The 19,940-nt window shown below is 47.3% G+C and overlaps 1 protein-coding gene across 8 annotated transcripts in view; it reads left to right on the top strand.

Moving 5' to 3' along the window:
- The window catches only part of TJP1 (tight junction protein 1), a 2,827,266-nt gene extending 2,810,373 nt beyond the window's left edge, over positions 1–16,893 (top strand). For all 8 annotated transcript variants that reach the window (XM_069624936.1, XM_069624933.1, XM_069624931.1 and 5 more), the window contains one exon: positions 15,523–16,893. In XM_069624936.1, coding sequence (XP_069481037.1) covers positions 15,523–15,617 — 95 coding nt within the window. In that variant the 3' untranslated portion in view covers positions 15,618–16,893. The remainder of the gene's footprint in view (positions 1–15,522) is intronic.
- The last annotated feature ends 3,047 nt before the right edge of the window (positions 16,894–19,940 follow it).

The following is a 19,940-nucleotide window of genomic DNA, read 5'->3' as shown; positions in this document are numbered from 1 at the left end:
TGGACAGCCTAACGTCCCTTTCTGTAAACTGCTGAGAGATTGCAGAGGAGTGTGTGCTGTAACTGTATAAATGTGAGCCTCCTATAGTGAAAAGCAAGTTGACCAATGGAAGCTGAAGTAACCGAAGAAGACAACCAGAGACGTCTGCAGACCCTTTGGAACACTGAAGTGACCACTGCTATCAGGACCCCGTTTTCTATGCAACAGAGTAACTCTGAAGAAGACGAATCATTCCCTTTGGCTGGTAGGAATAACCAGTCCGAAGACAAACTTTGAAACAAGCCATCTCCTGAGGTCCTGCGAGTTTCCAAAGCTGCAGAACCCAAATACCAGGAGACCTGCTGCCCATTTTGAGTGCATCGTTGTGGAAAGGCTGAATCCGTCCAAATCTTTGCTGAGCCCTCAAGGACGCTCGAGAGGGTGACTTTACTTCCATGGCCTCATCTGCTATACCTGCCACAACCTTGTCAGCGGCATCATCAATTTTGCAGATCCCCGATCATCGCCTCATTCCAGAAGGACTCGGGCAGGGCGAGGGAGTTGCTTCCTCCATCAGACTTTCTGCTGACACCTGTGAGTGTGTCTCCCTCAGCTCCGGTGGGGTCTCTGAGGCAGTTTCCTCACACCTGTAGGAGTTCGGAGGACAAACCTCTGCCTGAGGATTTCTATTCGGACCATAAGGGGGGCTAAGCGCCTGTGTACCCGAAGGGGTCTCCACATCATGAACAGTACCATTCATTTACCCCTCCAAGGGGTTTCAGCCCAGATCCATTCCCGGGCTGCACCCTTCGCACTCCATTCAGCACCCAGAGATATCACTGGACATACTCAACGCCCTGCACACCTTGGTAGCAGACATTCAACAGAGGCTGCCTGCTGCTCCTGCACATGGGCCAGCCCGTAGTCCTCCCAGGCCTCTGACCTCTACAAGGACAAATGGTCAGCCTAGCCCTCCCAGGCCAAAGCATCAGCCGGCGCCGCCCCATAGGGCCTTAATTCCTGTGGAGGTAGAGCACTGACACCGGCACTGACAGATGCCATGGCTACTCATATGGACGAGTATGAAGATTATGGCCCTGCTGATGGAGAGCCTCTGGGTGCCGACGAGCCTGCCAGGACTTTGCCACTGGTCGAGATTGTCTCCTTCCACTCCAGGATCTCAAAGTCATCCAAACCCTTCAGCCTGTTACCGGAGAAGGACAAATTTCTCTTTCAGCGGCGTGAGTCCTCGAGGAAGACCGTCATGTCAGTTCCATTGTTGGACAACGTCTGGGAGGAAGGTTTGGCCTTTATGAAGACGCAAAGTAACACACCCTCTAATTTCTCCAGGCTGGAGAAGAAATACAGGGACCCGGACTCGGCTCCCAGGTGCGTCAGGTCGCAGCCTTCTCCGGACTGTGTGCTAGTCCAATCATTTGTCCTCTTCCATGGTACCCCCAGACCAGGAGGGCAAGAAGCTGGATGAGGTTGCAAATGCATCATCTACACCGTATCTTCCACCGTCAATGCCCCTGTGTTAGGACAGTTTTTCTAAACGTCCAACTAAAGGCTTCATTAAACCATATCTGGGGCAGTACTAAACTCCACTCTTAGTATAAGGCTGTACCACCTGAGAACATTTGGTAGCGTAGACTGAGAAGCCAGGCTTATCTTGGGAGTGATAGAGGGAGGGCAGTAGCTTTTTACAAAGAAATTGTAGCATACATATGGTCCAAACAAACACTGAAACACTATCTACTGTAAAAATAATGGTTTATTTGAAATACAGTAGGCTAAGATAATTCTTGAAGTAGTAAGTACTATTCACATATCATATAAACACAGTTATAAAAACCGACTCAATGCTTTTGGTTTACAAACCAAAGTATAACCTTATTTAGATTACAATCAGCAGTCAAGGTGAGTCAAACCTATAACGCATTCAGAATGGCATTAAGCTATACTTTGGGAGTAAAACCAGGTTAGGTATACTTTCAGAATACAGTAAGTAATTCAAGGGCAGTAGACCCTATTGGTACTAGTATACAGTGTTCTTTAATTATAGACACACTTAATTAGACCAACACTGTTACAAGTATCTCTTGCAACACATGTAACTTTCTTCTTTCAAGAATGGATTTAGTTACATACCAATGTTACTTTTAAGAACACCGTTCAGAAGGAGTAACTTAACTTGTATACTACCTAGAGGCCTACAGCTTCTCGAGGAGAATTATGGGTACAGTAAACTATTTCAGAAGTGCCCAGGAGCAATACAGGGAAAGCACAACCCAACAGGTGAGTTACCATGTACTCTTCTAACCACACACAGAGTGGCTAAGAGTATTTATTTGAATTAACTCAGCAATATTACCTTTTAAGAAGAGAAGCAGCTTTTCAAGGTAAGTGAGCAACCTATTATACTTTTTACAGGGCCTACAAGCAACTCAAAGACAAGTATTAACTCCAAGACTGTTTTAGATATGCACTAAGCAGGAACACCAGTAACACACATTTAGAAGAGCACACAACTAATGAAGGTGGGTAAATCCAGTTTGAAGGCTTGCACTCATTCACTCTAGCAATGATAACACACTATCAACTCTATTACTTTTTAGAAGTGTGATCCACAATTCAAAGCTAGTAAAATAACTTCTTATACTGTCTAAAGGAGCAACAAGCAACTTAAAGGTAAGTATTAACTTTCCGACACTTTGTGACTTATTCTATTGAAGAGATACAGTTACAACACCAACTCGTTTACAAGTAAGTACTTTTACACTTGTTATAATTTCAAGACAGAAGACTCATCTTTTAAAGTCCTTCCCTTGTCTATAGCATGAGTTTTCTTGGAGGAAGAAGAGGGAGTCTAGTGGTCTAGGAGCCAGCTGTAGGCAGGTCAGGATGGGGTTCAGATGCAGGAAAGTCAGAGTTCCAGAGGATATCTTATTAAACAATTAATTATTAGCTTTGAGCTATTGTTCAGGTGCTTCATAGACAGATCCCTATATGCTTTCCAGCATTAGGCCTGGGCACGTGGTATGGGCAAACTTCCAACCACACACATCACCCTCTCAACCTCAATGGATGCACACCAGTCTTAAGGTAAGTATTATCCAAGCCAACACAGTATTTTAGGAGAAAGGAAGCGCTTCAGAGTGGATGCCTTCAGGATTCAGCAGCACAGGACCCAGTCCCTAGATTCTTGGTTGAAAGAACTGGACACTGAATGGGAACTTGCAGCAGCAGTTGTCAGAGGAGGCTTCCAGCAAAGGTTTCTTCACAGATTCTCACGGCTCTTTGGTTTTGGCACCCTTTTACAGGTGCCAGATGAACGAATATCACCCCTCGGATTCTCTTGATGCTCTCGGTCCTGCTTTTCTGGTGAGAGGACGTCAGGGATTCAAATCGTGTCTCTGGAGGTCCAGAAGGTGTCAACCTAATTTTCAGATGGAATCTGACATCTGAAGACCATGCACCGCACAGTGGCTCGCGGTCCCAAGTGTATTGGCAGTTTGCAGCCCAGAAAGGTCGCAGCACATCATGGAATGGCTCGTTGTGCAGGCCCTCTTGAGACTAGTGGCTCTCACCAGCCTCTGGGTAGGAGTCATCACATTAAGGACCCCCAGGTCGATTGGAAGGAAGGGTTGCATGGGGCTCTAGTTACACAGCAGGCTCTCAGGTCTCGCGAAATTGCTACATATGTCTTTTCTTCATCTTCCTCTTCGGATTCAGCTCCATTGGTAGACTTGTCAGCAGCTTCCAGGTTTGAACTGTTTATCAGGAACTACAGCATACCTTTTGCAAACTCTCCCTGCAGTTTACTGAAAGCGGCGGCCTGGCTGTCCTGTTAGGACAGCCACCCCACTTGTTTGTTTATTATTTGTAATGCGCCGGAATACCCTAGGGTAACAGGGCGCAACAGATACAGGAATCTGCAAAGCTTAGTTGCAGACAATAAAATATATACAAGGCATAAACACAATAATAATGAAAGTAAGAAGGAATATATACATATATACAGTTAACAGTTCTGTGTCCAGTATGTCCAAGTGACAAGAGGGGGAGGCGGAGCACCCCCGTGGGAGTTGGTTCCGTTCAGGCCAGGTGAAAGACAAAGGGATGCAAAGTTTTGGACTCCTTCTCGGTTCCTGCCTTCTCAGACGCTCTGGAGCCTCTGCAGCGAATACTAAGTATTCCTGCCAAAGACAAAACTTAAAACAAGGTTGTTACCACCTCGAATGGCAGAAGACAATCGAGGCACCAACAAGCAAACAAGAAATGGCAGAAAAAAAGGAGCCCACCATTCTAACAGAATGGAGGCCCTCCTGTGCATTAACAAGACACATTTGACAGCCTGCGAGTAATGATGACTAAAAGTCATAAACGTAAAACCCCTTCCACCAGCCATTCAAGTAAACTTGTTTCTGATGTTTGTTAATCTGCTTAGAATCACATGCTGTGCATGGGTCCGACATCCAGTGGTCACTGCGGAGTATTGCATTTTGTTTTTCGTAGTCGAAAAGGGGACGTCGACAAGGCGTGTCTGTAACACTATCCCTATAGTGAAGTGCGTTGTACCCACAATCCCTCAAGCATCGAGGTCCCTCAGATTGTTTTTTTCCACCCAGCTTATGGTCGCCTTACGCGGAGCTCCTAGAGAGACATTGCTAAACAATTACTACGGACCTCGGTCCTTAATATATACTTATTGTTAAAGATCCCTCCCCTCGACATTAGCTGTGAAGCTGTTTCTCCGCCGAGCAAGTTTTCGACGGAGGGGAAGAGACGGAGGAGATCCTTCGGCGCTGCCGAACACGTGGCCAGGCCTCGCCGGCCAACATACAGTAGGGAGAGTGGGGGTTCGAACTTTTATCTTCTCGTCGAGAATGTCTTTCTTTCTCCCCTATCTTTCCCTTGGGGTTGTTATCACCAGTTTTTATTGCCTCAGCTATGGAGAGGACACCTTTTAAGTTTTGCCCACGATGTAGGGGCAAATACACTTGGAAGGACAAACACAAGCTCTGTAATCGTTGCTTGCCCCTCGATCATAAAGAGGACAGCTGCGCGGCCTGTAAGCTCTTGAAACCAAGAACCCTTAAAGAACGGAAAGTTAAGAGGTGGGCGAACTACGCTATGTCGAAGTCAGTTTCCTCACCCGCCGCCGCTGTTACAGAAAGTGACGAGGAGGGTGATAACTCGACATCCGTTACGGAAGTCATTAACCCCCAGAAGGAGCGCTCGCGCTCCTCGACGTCCGTCCCCGGCCCCGACGGGCTCGGCTCACGCCCTGCTTATGGGGATGAACACCCCGGCGACAAGGACGCACACAGACCCCATAGGCCTAAGCACACAACCCACGGCTCTTCTTCGTCGAGGACGAAGGATCCACCAGCGCCGAAGGGGACGCAGGGCACTCCGGCGTCGACCTTAGACCGTAAGGGTCTCAAGCCCCAAACGCAGCCGCGACCAGCGATTGGGCTTTCATCTAACACGGGCGCTACCTCAAAGACACCCGACGTAACGCTCCATAGAGCGGCCGTCGAGAAACAGCGCGTAACGCAGACAACGCCGACTCCAGAACCCTCTACTGACGAACTCGTCGAGAGCCTGGCGAGAATTGTTTCCGAGGACAAACGTAAGCGGACGACGAAACAGACGTCGAATACCGCACCCGAGGAAATAGGAACGCCGAAAAAGCACAAGAGTAGCCAGGAACTGCCCCATTCATCTAAAGGCACTTCTGAACTACCGGAGGGCTTTTCTGAGGGCCACGGAAACCTTTCGTCGACGTTGTGGGAGCGTTCTAAGCGTTTTGAAGGTGAAAACACTGATTTCCCCCCTCTAGACTATTCAGGGATTCCCCATGAGACCCTGGAAAGACTCCATTCCTGTATGGAAAAGATGGAGAGGTTTTTGGGTAGCCAAAACCCACCCACTCCCAAAAGACCAAGAGAATGGACCCAGGATGACCCTAGGGTCAAGATTCCTAGGCTGTCTCTCCCTTCTACAGACGCATAAGACCTCACTGAAGAGGAGCAATATCTCCAGGAAGATGAGGAGTGTTTAGGTGGAGAGGAAGAACATGAGGAGGAGAGATTTGAGGAAGACCCTCACACTAGCGCAGGAGCTTTTGAAGAAGATACAGCTACCTCACAGCCCTGGCACTCCATCAGTGCAGCCTTGGCAATCCCCATCAGTGCACTCAGACCCTGATGTCTTTCACCCTTCTCCTCCCAAGGACTCACCTATTGGGAACACCTCCCCCATAGATGACCAACCTTCACTTAATGCACTATTGCGCAAGGCAGCAGCGCATTTTGAAATAGACACAGGGGAGACTCTTCCGGACATAGACTTTGTAGAAAAAGTTATTAAAGAAAAAGCCCCGGTCAGTCAGTCAGTCAGTCCATTCCGCTCCTGGCTTCTAAAAGGAGAAGAATAACTCCTTCCCTTTCCAATCCGGCCTTAGTCAGAGGGGTCAACCCTCGGATAGAAAAGCTCTTCAGCCCTTCGTCTTCTGACCCTTTGTACATCAGGGGACATTCTATTCCGGACTCTCTGGTAGTTACTAACACAAGAAAGAGAGCGGGGGTACCACTATCTACTAGTGAGGCACCACCTGACAAAGAGGGCAAGAAGCTCTATGCACTTGGAAAAAGAATCACGACCTCCGCCGCCTTCTCAACTAGAATTGCGAATAACAATTCCCTACTAGCTAGCTACGCAGATGCACAGTGGAGCAAGCTGCGCAGCGAAGCAGAGGACGCACCAGAACCCCTGCGTTCACGCCTGTTGGCTACTATATCAGAGGGAACTCTTGTAAACCAGGGCATCGTAAAGAACTCCTTAGATGCCGCAGAGACAGCTGGCCGTTCCCTGGTTCAGGGAATACTTCTCAAACGCCATGTCTGGCTGCGCAATTCGGGATTTAAGCCAGAAACCCAGGCCTCCCTAATAAATAAGCCCATAGAGCAAACACATCTGTTTGGAAAAGCAGTTGATGAGGCCCTAGAACATGCGAAGAAGGAGTTTGATACCATCAAGACTCTTGACCAAATTTCTAGGCCACCTAACAGACGCAGCTATGGCAATAGACGCTCCTTTCGTGGCCAACGCCAGCAGCAAAGCCAACAACAATTTTACTCTGCTACCAACTGGCCCTCTAACCAAAGCACCCAGTTCAGTCAAAGAGGCCAACGTCGTGGCAAAGGAAGAGGGCGCGGCTCCAGTCCAAAAGGCCCCACGCCCAATACCAACAAATGACCCAAAGATTCGGGTCCCCTCCCATGCATCACCGGTCGGGGGCCGGCTAACATCGTTCCTTTCAGCATGGGAGGGAATAACGTCAGACCGCTGGGTATTATCCACCATAACCCACGGATACTGCATCGAATTCAACGGTTCCCCGAAATACAGACCCCCACGGAACCGGCGGATGACACCGGAACACCTCACTATTCTTCTTCAAGAAGTAGAAGAGCTACTGAAAAAAGAAGCTATAGAGGCTGTCCCCCTATCTCAGGTAACAGAAGGTATTTATTCAGTGTACTTCCTTGTACCCAAAAAGGATTTAACCATGCGCCCTGTATTAGATCTGCGTCCAGCGAACAAGTTTGTCAAACCCCAAAAGTTCCGTATGGTGACCTTGCAGGATGTAATCCCACTGTTATCACAGGGGGATTACATGACAACACTAGACATGAGAGATGCATACTTTCATATTTTAATGTTGCCAGCGCACAGAAAATACCTCAGGTTCAAGATAGAGAACAAACACTACCAGTTCAGAGTACTACCCTTCGGGATAGCATCTGCACCAAGGGTATTTACGAAAGTACTGGCAGTGGCAGCGGCCCACCTGCGCAGATTATCCATCCCGGTTTACCCGTACCTCGACGACTGGTTCATAACAGGGGATTCTTACGAAACATGCTTCTCCAATACCCAAAGGACCGTAGACCTTTGTCCCAACTGGGCTTCTCCATCAACGAAAAGAAGTCCAGCTTAGACCCCAGCCAAATCAAACAATTCCTAGGGGCTCTAATTCGAACAAAGGACGGCCTCGTCTTCCCCTCCAACGAGAGGGTCCAAAACATGCTGTTTCAGATGGCAGGTCGAGAGGTGACGGTACGCAAAGCAATGCGCTTGCTAGGGATGATGGCGTCATGTATTTATTTGGTACCTCACGCACGCCTGCGCCCAATGCAAGAGTGGCTCTACAGCCAGTGGTGTCAGGCCAGCGGACAATGGGACGATCTAGTGGTGGTCTCGCAGGCCTTGGTTCTCTCGCTACGGTGGTGGACAAAGGAAAACCTGTTATTAGGGAAAACCTTTGCCACACCCGCAGTGGAAGCCACTCTAACCACAGACGCATCCCTTACAGGATGGGGGGCTCACCTATCCCATCAGACTGCTCACGGAGTGTGGACTCCGAGCTTAGCATCCAAGCATATAAACCTGCTGGAACTATTAGCAGTGTTCAAAGCACTGAAAGCCTTTCAGGAACACTTACAAGGAAAGACAGTGATGGTCCTCACAGACAGCACCACAGCCATGTACTATCTCAACAAGCAAGGGGGCACTCACTCTCCAGGACTGTCCAAGCTGTCCCAGAATATATGGAAGTGGGCTCTCAAACACAACATGTTCCTACTATCACAACATGTACCAGGGGAACTCAATCTGCTAGCAGACAAACTCAGCAGAGACTTCCCCCTACCCAAAGAGTACGAATGGTAATTGCACGAAGACATCGTCTTAGACGTCTTCACGCAATGGGGTTTCCCGGAAATAGACCTGTTCGCAACCCTAGAGAACTCACAATGCCAAAGTTACGCCTCCAGGTACCCCCAGAACCAGTCCAAGGGGAATGGTCTGTTGATTCAATGGTCAGGGAAATTTGTTTACGCCTTTCCCCCCGACTCCCCTCCTCAACAAAGTGGTTCACAAGATGCACCAAGAGCAGGTTATCATGATACTAGTGGCCCCAATGTGGGCCCGGCAGCCATGGTTCGCTCACTTGATGGAGATGTCCCTATCTCCCCCAATGAAACTTCCCTGCCCGTACAACATGCTGTCACAAGACAAGGGCAGGACACTGCATCCATGCCCTCAGACCATGAACTTAGCAGCCTGGCTCCTGAGATCATAGAATTTGGACATTTACATCTCCCTCAGAGATGTATGGACATCCTCAGGGAAGCCAGAAAACCTAATACTCGCCACTGCTATTCCAGCAAGTGGAAAAGATTTGTCATCTGGTGTAGAAGTAAGAACATCAACCCAGTTGACTGCTCTGCCACTAACATTATTCTGTACTTGACCCATTTACTGGATTCATGTCTAGTGTTTAATTCCATTAAAGTCCACCTAGCGGCACTTTCTGCATACACCACTTCCCAACTTAAAGTGTCGTGGTGGAAGATACCAGTTATCAAGGCCTTCATGGAAGGGGTAAAGAGAATACACCCCCCGATAGCTATCCCAGCTCCCGGATGGGACTTAAACGTGGTACTTTCTAGACTCATGGGCACTCCTTTCGAACCCATGCACAAGGCAACTCTTAAATACCTCACTCTTAAGACTGCTTTCCTAATAGCTATCACCTCCATTAGGAGAGTAAGTGAACTACAGGCTCTATCTGTACTAGACCCCTTCGTATCAGTTCACAAGGATAAGGTGGTTCTTCGCACACACCCAAGGTTTGCACCAAAATTCATCTCGAAATTTCATGTAAACCAATCTATAGAACTACCAACGTTCTTTCAAAACCCTTCCAGCTTGGGAGAAAAAAGTCTGCATACACTAGATGTACGCAGAGCTGTCATGTTCTTCATGGAAAGAACCAGATCACTGAGAAAGACTAATCAGTTCTTTGTCTCGGTGGCAGCAGGAAGAGAAGGAGATGCAGTCTCTAAGTCCACTATATCTAGATGGATTGTACAATGCATCACTCTCTGTTACACTCTTGCTAAGAGAGAACTACCCTTCAAGCCAAGAGCACATTCCACTCGAGGCACTGGGGCTTCCATAGCATTCATTGCAAATGTTCCCCTGGAGTCCATCTGCAAAGCGGCTACCTGGAGTTCTGTGCACACCTTTACAAAACACTACTGTCTAGATGCACACTCGAGATCTGACTCCCAGGTGGCTCAGGCAGTACTAAGACATCTTTTCTCTACTGTTCCTTCTCATAACCCACCGCCAACTCCGGGTACTGCTCGCCAGTCTATGCACAGCATGTGATTCTAAGCAGATTAACAAACATCAGAAGACAATGCATTACTTACCGTAAAAGCATTTCTGATGGTTGTATCTGCTTAGATTCACATGCGCCCGCCCTTCCTCCCCGCTCGGATGGAAGGAACATAGACATCCTCTACTATATTTCTCTCTTTTCTGTACTCACTCACGTCTAGAAGGCTCCCTCAGGGCAGTAAAATAGAAAACAGAGGGACCTCGATGCGTGAGGAATTGTGGGTACAACGCACGTCAGTATAGGGATAGTGTTACAGACACGCCTTGTCGACGTCCCCTTTTCGACTACGAAAAACAAAATGCAATACTCCGCAGTGACCACTGGATGTCGGACCTATGCACAGCATGTGAATCTAAGCAGATACAACCATCAGAAATGCTTTTACGATAACTAATGCATTGTCATTTGTAACATTAGGTAGGGTCTGCTGGCTTATTAAAATCAGTGTAAAGGGTATGTGAATCCCACTTTACCTCTTGGAAACAGTAGCTCACCCAAGAAATAATTTAGGAATTAAAAAGAAGCCACTGTATTTAAAATGCAGTTTGGTTTAGTTTATTCATTTGTATTGCGCACCAGACCCGTGGGTATGAGGGTGCAGGAGCAACAAGGTTATTCACAGCTTGGTTACACGTTACTATGCATTATGGTGTTACAAAAAGACAAAATGAGCAAAAATGTACAAGAATATACAAGTTACAAATAGTTTACAGATTTACAGGCAAGCAAAAAAGAATGTAGTTTACAAGATTACAAATCAGCATACTATATGGTATGTGGCAGTGAGTTAGGCTAGTAGTATTAGTGGTCCTTGTTCTTGTTATCCACTGGATGTAGTTCCGCCTAAAGTGTGTGTAAGTTTGGGGTGTCCTGAGTGGGGGTGGGAGGGAGTTCCAGTGTTGGGCAGCTTTCACCTGGAAGCTGTTGCCACCCTTTTTGGTGCGTTTGAACCTGGGCACTGTGAGCAGATTTGCGTTAGAGGTTCTGGTGGGTCTGTTGGGGGTGTGTTTGCTTATTCTATCGGCTAGATAGCGTGGGGCGGCGTTATTGTGTTCTGCCATAGAATTTTACAGTCAGTCCAAAGTTGTAGGAAACTAGAACTCCACTCATAAACTATGGAGAGACATAAAAAGGTCACCCATTAAAAGAGTAAAAGACTAGGTGAGAGGGGATCAAGATAGCCACCCACATAGGAACGAGGTAAAATAATTACCAAGTCCAAGCAAAAAGTTCTGGGGTTGACACAGTTCAGGAAGATTGATCATAAATAAGAAAATCTTACCTAACACCTCGCCATCCAGTCTCGTTATGACAGGGAGCTTTGGTACAAGTTCGGACTGATATTGGATTTCCTGTCAGACAAGGCGGCTGAGGCCCTGGCCCTGTTCCAAGAGGGTAAGGTGTCCTCGGAACATGCCGTTATGGTGGCGGACTCCAGGTTACGCTAAATGGGTAATGGTGTGGCCCTTCGACACCAGATGTGGATATGCCTTTTGATGGAGAATACCTGTTTGGGAAGGCAGTAGATGAGACGCTCCAGGCTAGGGGTACACTAGCCCCTATCGACAGCCCTGCCACTCCACCACCCAGAATGCCTACAGAGATTCTGCTCCCAGGCCTATGGCAGCAGAGGTCAGCGTCGTCCACAGGCCAGGAGGCAGACTCCCAAGCAGGCCTGAACCGGCTGTGGACCTAAGCCCCCACTTTTGCACCCCAGTGGGAGTCTGGCTATCGAACTTTGTTGAGCAGTGGAAGCACATCACCACAGGCAAATGGGTACTGAATGTTCTTCAGAAGGGGCACGGCTTGGAATTTCAACACAGGTGCCCTTGCATTCATGCTGTAGCGCGTCAAGAACTCCACATGGCTCAATATTGCAGGAGGTTCAAGCTATGTTGAGAAAAGGGGCAATAGAGCCTGTCCCTCAGCGACTCTGGTGCTTTGGAATGTACTCCAGATACTTTCTGCTATGAAAGGAGTCAGGAGGGTGGTGGCCAATCCTGGAGTTAAGACGCCTAAACAAGTACTTAAAGTCCCAAAAATTCAGGATGGTCACATTGCAGCACGTGCTCGCGCAGCTGGATTAAGGGGATTTCCTGGCAACGCATGACCTGGAGGAAGCATACTTTCACATCCCCATTCATCCAGATCATCGGACGTTCCTGCGTATTGTGGTCCAGGGACAGCACTACCAGTTCAAGGCTGTGCCCTTCGGCCTAAAATCTGCTCAAAGAGTGTTCACAAAGTGCTTGTGCGTGGGCGCAGTGCAAATATGCCGTAAGGGCATCTGTCTACCTTTTATCTGGATGACTGGCTCATTTGCTCCCGCTCGCACGTACTGACAACCCAGCACACAGCGGAGAACATACGCCTCTTTGACGGTTCTCGGATTCTCCATCAATTAGCCAAAGTCCTGCACAGCGCCTTCGCGGAGCGCTCTGTTCCTAGGCACCCGCCTTAACACAGTCACATGCCTGGCGACCCCATTGGAGGAGAGGGTAAAAGCCATCCTAAGAACAGTGCAGCGGCTGTCGGCAACTTCCATCACGACATTATGCTCCATCAAATCGCTGTTGGACATGATATCCTCCTGCATCATTCTCGTCCTCTTTTGCAGGCTCCAGATGAGGCCTCCAGGAATTCCTCAGCTAGGCGAGTCTGGGAGATCCAGGCCCTCTACAGCAAGCAGCCTTACTTTTCACGCTACAAGGGTGGTGCTGTGTACTCATCCCACCTTTATGCCGAGGGCTCTTTGTGAGTTCTATCTCAATAAACCTTTGGTTCTGCCAGTTTTCTTTCTGAAACCCTTCTACAACTGCTGAAAGGACATTGCATTCGCTGGATGTTGCTCATGCCTTGAAGTTTTAAGTGGCATGCACAAAGAATTCGTCTCAGCTCTTTGTCAATTTTGGACCTGTGGGACATGGGAAGGCCCCATATCTAGGTGGCTCTCTGGCTGTGTCATACACGTTCATCGTCTGGCAAACAGACTGTCCCCAGGAAGGCCGAGAGCCCACTTCACAAGACCCATCGCATCAATGAGAGTTTCTCTGGTGTTCACTGGTGCCACATCCACAGCGCTGCTATGTGGAGGTCCACCCACACCTTCATGAGATTCTAATGCATCAACGGGGATTAGTCCTTGGTCGCCCAGGTGGTGCTGTGCACCCTATTTTCTTGAGGTGAGTCTGTTCCATGGGGGTAAGTGTGTTACTTCTGTTGCGCCTTGCCACCTGCCATGGTTGTGTATATGTGCTGCTATGTAATCGTATTCATGATCATGTGAATCCATGCAAGACCCCATGTTGGAGAAGGAACACGTTGCTTCCCTATAACTCCTTTTTTCCAGCATGGGTCTTGCATGGATTCACATGCAAACACTCCCTCCTTCTCCTCTATGGCTCTTCTTGGTTCATACTGCCACTTTACATGCTCTACCAAATCTGAAGATGGCCGCCAGGGGTGGAGCTTAGGAGGACAAGTGTCATTAGCTGGACCCAAGGGACAATGATTGGTTATAGAGGGGACAGTTTTCAATCTGAAGCGAAACTGCTTTCTTTTTTGCTGAGGATTCCCAGCCTAATAATGGACAATATTCATGAGCATGTGCATCCATGCAAGACCCACGTCGGGAACAGGAGTTACAGGTAAGTAACTTGTTCCAACTCAAATATCAAGTCTGGGCAATGAGGCTTTGGACATCACCCTCTCTCACTCTTGCTCTCCTAAAATCAGATCTGGAAAAATGGACACTGTTAAACCTATCACTATGGGGTAAGATTAATGCCCTGAAGAGGAGTATAATACCTTCATCCCCTAAAAACAGAGGCCTTGAAAAATATTGATTGATTGATTAATACTGGAATTTCAATGGGAGAATAAACCCCCATAAAGGAGCTATGAATGTACCCAATTTTGCCGCATACCACCTAGCATGTGCTTTAAGACATATAATGCAATTCTTGGAGGAGACACTGGATGAACCGGCATATAATGAATCGAGCAGGAATGGTCCACTAGTAACAAAAGCGATTATGCCCACAAAGAATGATCTGAATTTTAAGACCCTGCTGGTGACGGAATTTCTCAGAGAGGCTTGGATGAAAATGTCCATTACTTTAGGGTATGAACCCTATCACGCAACATATTCATCCATCTGTTTCAATCCTGAAGTAAGAGACAAGAAAAGGATGTTCTGGCCGAATTGGTGTCTGGGAGCGGTCCGATGGCTAAACGGCTTAACGGATAACGGTTCTTGTATTTCTTTTACTAAATCAAACTAGCTAAATAGCTAACTGACTGCACATATGGGGAATACTGTACTCTTGAAAAGGAAATGAACACCTCAAACAATAGAGGAGTATAATGTAGATGATTTAATTCTAAATGCTAACAAACATGGGCATCTGGCCTCTAGAATATACAATATCCTTGTGTCTGCCAGGAAAGGATATACGTCTCTACTGAATGTATGGTCTCAGAGATTGATGGATAAGATGTCTGATGCAAGTTGGGCAAACGTTTGCTGGGACATCTTTCTTCTCAGAGTTTACGGGAGAGGGCCATGCAAGTTAAGATTTTACATAGACAATATTGGACCCCAGAACGTCTATATATGAGAATTTACTGATATAGGCATGTTGGGGTGCTGGTACCGTAGGACATATGTTATGGGGTGCAATAAAGTGAGATTCAGGGTTCAGTTGACGGGCATCTTCAACAAAGACAGATACCATGCTATGATTTTGAAAATCTTAAAACAAGGGGACTATAATCTGTTAGATGATTTATCTTATTTTCAGAAGAAATGGTTATTCAGGGCTGCCTTAATGGCCAACAAACTGATTCTAAGAGACTGGTATTCCTTTGTGTCAGTGTGGATACCGGAAATGCACAAGCATTTTGGAGCGGAAGAGGAATGGCTGGGGGCATTGGGAATGGAGGGGGAATAGTTTGGGATTGGAGGCGGGGGTTCTTTCATGATGTTTGCCTGTTTTCTATTATAAATTGTTTAAACATTTGCAGGTAAATGTAATGCATCTGTATTTTTTAGGATTGTGAAACTAGCAGCATTTTAATCACCTGACTTCGATTTTGCCATTCACTGATCCCTGACTGTTAAACTGATGTACTTCACACATCTATTGAAATCTGTAATGTGCTGTCCCCAGTGTCTGCCAGTGCATGTGATTTTTATGGGAGTTTGCAGTTATCCTCCGTGTATTGCATCCATAATTCACACTTTGGAAATGTTCCTTCTAAGATTGTTAATTTCCCCACAGGTGACCCCAAGCACTGGCAGAACAAGTCTCTTCCTGGGGATCCGAACTATCTTGTTGGAGCAAATTGTGTCTCCGTCTTGATCGACCACTTCTAACCTTTATTGGGTGACCTGGGGAAATAATGTGAAATTCAGTGCAATTAATTTAGCAAGTATTACATGTTATTTAAGTGAAAATGTATTTTGCCTAAGCCTTCCATGGAAGAAAACTCAAGAGCCATGCTCCGTGTGTTTGGAACAGACTTTGAAATGGAGTTGGGCTGGAGTTTTTATTTGTTCTTCCACTAACTAGGACTGTTCATGATCTTCTGTTTCATAAAAGAGCAGTAAGCAAATCTGTCCAGTCGGAGGAATAATCCCATTGTTGCATAATTGGAAGTGCACACTGTATCCATCAGTTTAAGAAATGGCTGTAATGTTGATATGCTACGAATGATTTCAAACGTATACTGTTAACAAGTCAACTGCATTTCTCAGTTTGGTTTAGCCATCGCTTCACAAGTTGACTTTAAGAACATCATTCTGCCTCACACTACTTATTTTTTTGCTTTACTATTGGTAAGGTGTATGATACGACATTGGTTAAAGTTGCCTCAAAACATCTGTAAATTAACTGCATTACTTTGAAGATATTAACCAGTGGGGATGCCTTACCCAAATGGTCAATCTTAAATCAAATAGTTTCTGTATGAATAAATCCTTAAGGCTTTTGCGCTTTATTATATCATGAGACAGATTGAAGAAAAAGTTATTGCTTACTCCTGGACGGAGAGACAAACTGGTCATGTGTTTTATCATCCAGAAGAAAATGACAGTATGCTTTACGCTATGCATTTGAAAATATCTCAAGTATGTTACAAGAATGCCTGTATATATTGCCTGCACACAACTTTTGTTTTTTGTTTGTAAATTAACTTTTTTAAGCTTTATCTTTTTTTTGTATAAAGAACCGAAAGTTTCTAAAGAATATCTTTGTAATCTAATACCTTTTGAGCCTTGAACTTTGTAACATTTGCAGCAATAAAGCAGCATTTCTACAAAATACAGAAAGTAAACCTTTTTTTAAAATGCACAGTTGTTAACTTTTTAAGTGCTGCATTTAAAGAATTATGAGAATTTCTAGTTTGATTACATTCTTGAAAAATATACCTACTGTAATTTGTGAGAAGGATGCTGTAATGTGTGCCCTAAAATGTATTTTTTTACTAATAGACAATTTATTATGGCACATCAGCACTATTTCTGTTTAGATGATCCCACTGCATTCTGTTAACCAGTTATTAGCTATACTACACACGTGGCTGATAATTCTTTGGGCGTTATTAAAAATAAATATTTCTAAATATACAGAATAAAACTGTTTTTAAAGTAACGTTTTTAATGTATACTGTTGTTTTTTAAGTGAAATTGAGTGTGATCAAGAATCTGAAGTAGAAATTGCCCTTACAAAAAGATTTTATATTGACAGTTTTTTCCCTAACAAACCATCCTCATTTGCTATCAAACATTAAGTTAAACTCTCCTACGTCCTTAATTCCTTGCTTGCTTTCTTGTCGTCATTCTCACACACTTCTTCGCAGATTAACACCACTCTGAGACTTCTCAGTGTTTTGCATGATCCTCATGCTGATGGGGAAGATATCTTTAGAGCTGTTTTTGCTACATTGCTGTCTGTTATACTGCTATGTATCTATGCATGCATGCATATATGTGGTCATGTCTGGACTGGGAAGATCAGTAGAGATTGCTCCTTTCCCATTTGCGCCCAGTATATGCGTGATCCGTTTGCTAGAAACAATGTATTTGATGTTAATCTAAATGTTCTCAAGCATGGGGTCTGGCATGGATTCACATGCTCATGAATATTCCCTGTCGTCAGGCCAAAAATCCTTGGTAAAAGAAAAAAGTTTCACTTACAAACTGTATTTCTCCTCTAAACCAATCACTGCACTCTGGGTCATACTGCCCCCAGCCAATGACTGCCCTCCTCTGGCAGCCATCTTCAGATTTTTACCGCACATTCAAGTGTTGGGAGTCCTCGTGTTTTTCTCTGTGAGCTATTCTACAGTTTTTGTGTTTTTTCGACAGAAAAAGTTCTATTTTTGTCAAAAAAGAGCCTGTATGCTCTTCTCTCCATCTGCCGACAGAGGGCATCCGTTTGTCAGAGAATTTCAGTGCCCCTCCAGGGCGAGGATAGTCAAACTTTCCAGAAGGCCATCAAGCCTACTCCGCACCTCCGACCATGATGTGGAAGAACAAAGGAAGATCCGTTTTCAAGCTCTGCACCAAATGCGGATGCGGAACGTGTTTGTGGCGGACAAACACCTTCAATGCCTCTACTGCCTTCACCCGGACCACAAAGGAAGGACAGTGCGAGATGTGTGTCAGCTTCTCCAAAAAAACAATGAAGGATCGACACAGTAGACTGGCAGCATGGCTAAGTGCCAAGGCCTCTGCCCTGTCCCCAAGCAGGGTCATGCCTCACCTTGGACCTGTCGTTCTGAAGAGCGGCTTCTAATATCCTTTGAGGGTGCGCCATCCGTGGGGGCCCAAGACAAGGCACTGGAAGTCAGTTTCCGTCACGGGTACCGCTCAAGCGGGGTCCCACAATGGGCAGGGCGTAATCAACATCACCATCTGCCTCCATCGCCAGCCAGCGATCGAGCTCCTCAAAAAGGAAGTCGCCCAGCTCGGCTAAGCTGTGGCAGAAGCCCGAGAAGCCTATGGTGGCCAGAAGGCCAAAGGGGCTGACCCTGTGAAGGTAGCCCCTACTGCGCCCAGGGTGTCCCGGCCTCAGCCGGGGGTGGTGGCGAAGCCAGCTGGCTCACTGGAGAAGAGAATGCATTGCTGAGCCCGGCTCCAACCCGACCCTCCCCCCACCCCCAGGGTGCAAAAATGGGAAGGGGGAAGTCCCAGGCCAGCCACAGGCCGTGCCCCAAGACATGGAGTCCCTGCACACGATCCACAAGGACATAGGAGGATAGCCCAGGGTCAACATGCTCTCCTTGGAAGCAAGACAACACGCAGCAACACAGGTTTGATCCCAGGGTCCGTGCTTGGAAACCTCGGGGTATTCAGCGCATTATAAATAACCTATCATATCATGGAGGACAGCGGCAGCGATGACGATGCAGGGCCTAGTGTGCCGACCACGCCAGCTCAGCCAAGAGATGTATCCCTGGACATCCTTTCAACCCTACACGCATTGGTGTCAGAAATGGATACCGAAGGCCCCTGATCCCTGCAGCCCCAAATCGGCCCCTGGCTAAAAAGAGGAAGCGCCATCCGACGTCCCCATATTGACCTCCTCACCCGCATTAGGCACTCCCCCTGGTGGACTCAGGAACGGACACAGCGACGACGGACAACATTGTCATGGCATGCGGATCGCCGCAACCGAGGGCGTCCCCACTGAATGAGGTGGGGTACTTTCATGCCAGGGTCACCAAAGCTTCTGAACTTTTCCAGCTGACGCCCGAGGAGAGCAAGAAAGAGGGTTTCCTATACCAGAGGGGCAAGGCCAAGAGGAAGACCATCAGGGCGGTGCCCCACCTGGACGACGTGTGGGAGGAAGGCCTGGCCCTCTTGAGCAATCCTTGCACGGCCCTGGACAAGTGAGATAGGCTAGAGAAACAGTACCAGGTGTCGGAGCACCAAAGTGCCTACGGTCGCAACCGTCACCTGACTCTCTGGTGTCAGCAGCTGCGAGGAAGAGTTCATCAAACCCCTTGTCATCGTCCTCAGTCCCTCCGGACAGCAAGGGGAAGAATTTAGGCAGCCAGCATTCCGGTGATCCTAGCCAGGTACAACAGGGAACAGTGGTACAAGCTGCCAAGAGGGTGGAGGCAATCCCACTCCTCCAGGAAGGTGAAGTGGATTCGGACCATGCCAACACAGTGGCCCTGGACATCGCCGACACAGGTTTCCAGCAGATGGGGAATGGTGTCTGCCTCAGTCGTCGAGGCTGGCTGAAGGCACACATTTCCGCCAGGAGGTCCAGATGAGGGTACTGGACATGCCCTTCGACAAGGATAACCTCTTTGGGAAGGCTGTCGATGAGTCCTTGCAGGCCATTAAGATGGATACAGAGACGGCACGTGCCCTAGGCACTCCAACAGCACCGCTCTTCCTTTCGCGCCTCAGGAGGAAAGTTGGATAGATCGGCCAAAGGGTCCTCCTCCTCGTCGTACCGTCAGCCCTCCCAGTCCAAGAACCAGGAGGCCTACAGAGGCTGCTCCAAGGCCTTTGTGGAGGTGGTCAGTAGCATTGTTGCCACCAAAGCGTAACTCGCGTGCCAAAGTAGGACTGAACCAACCAGGTAGTCTGGCCCGCACCCCAGTGGGAGGCCGACTGACTGGGTTGGTCAGCGAGTGGGAGGAGATCTCCACCGACAGATGGTTGGTGGATGCTCTTGCCCAC

This window comes from Ambystoma mexicanum, chromosome 11 (genome assembly GCF_040938575.1).
Source record: "Ambystoma mexicanum isolate Mex_15411 chromosome 11, UKY_AmexF1_1, whole genome shotgun sequence".
Taxonomy (NCBI): domain Eukaryota; kingdom Metazoa; phylum Chordata; class Amphibia; order Caudata; family Ambystomatidae; genus Ambystoma; species Ambystoma mexicanum.
This window is presented reverse-complemented; position numbering and strand designations above follow the sequence as displayed.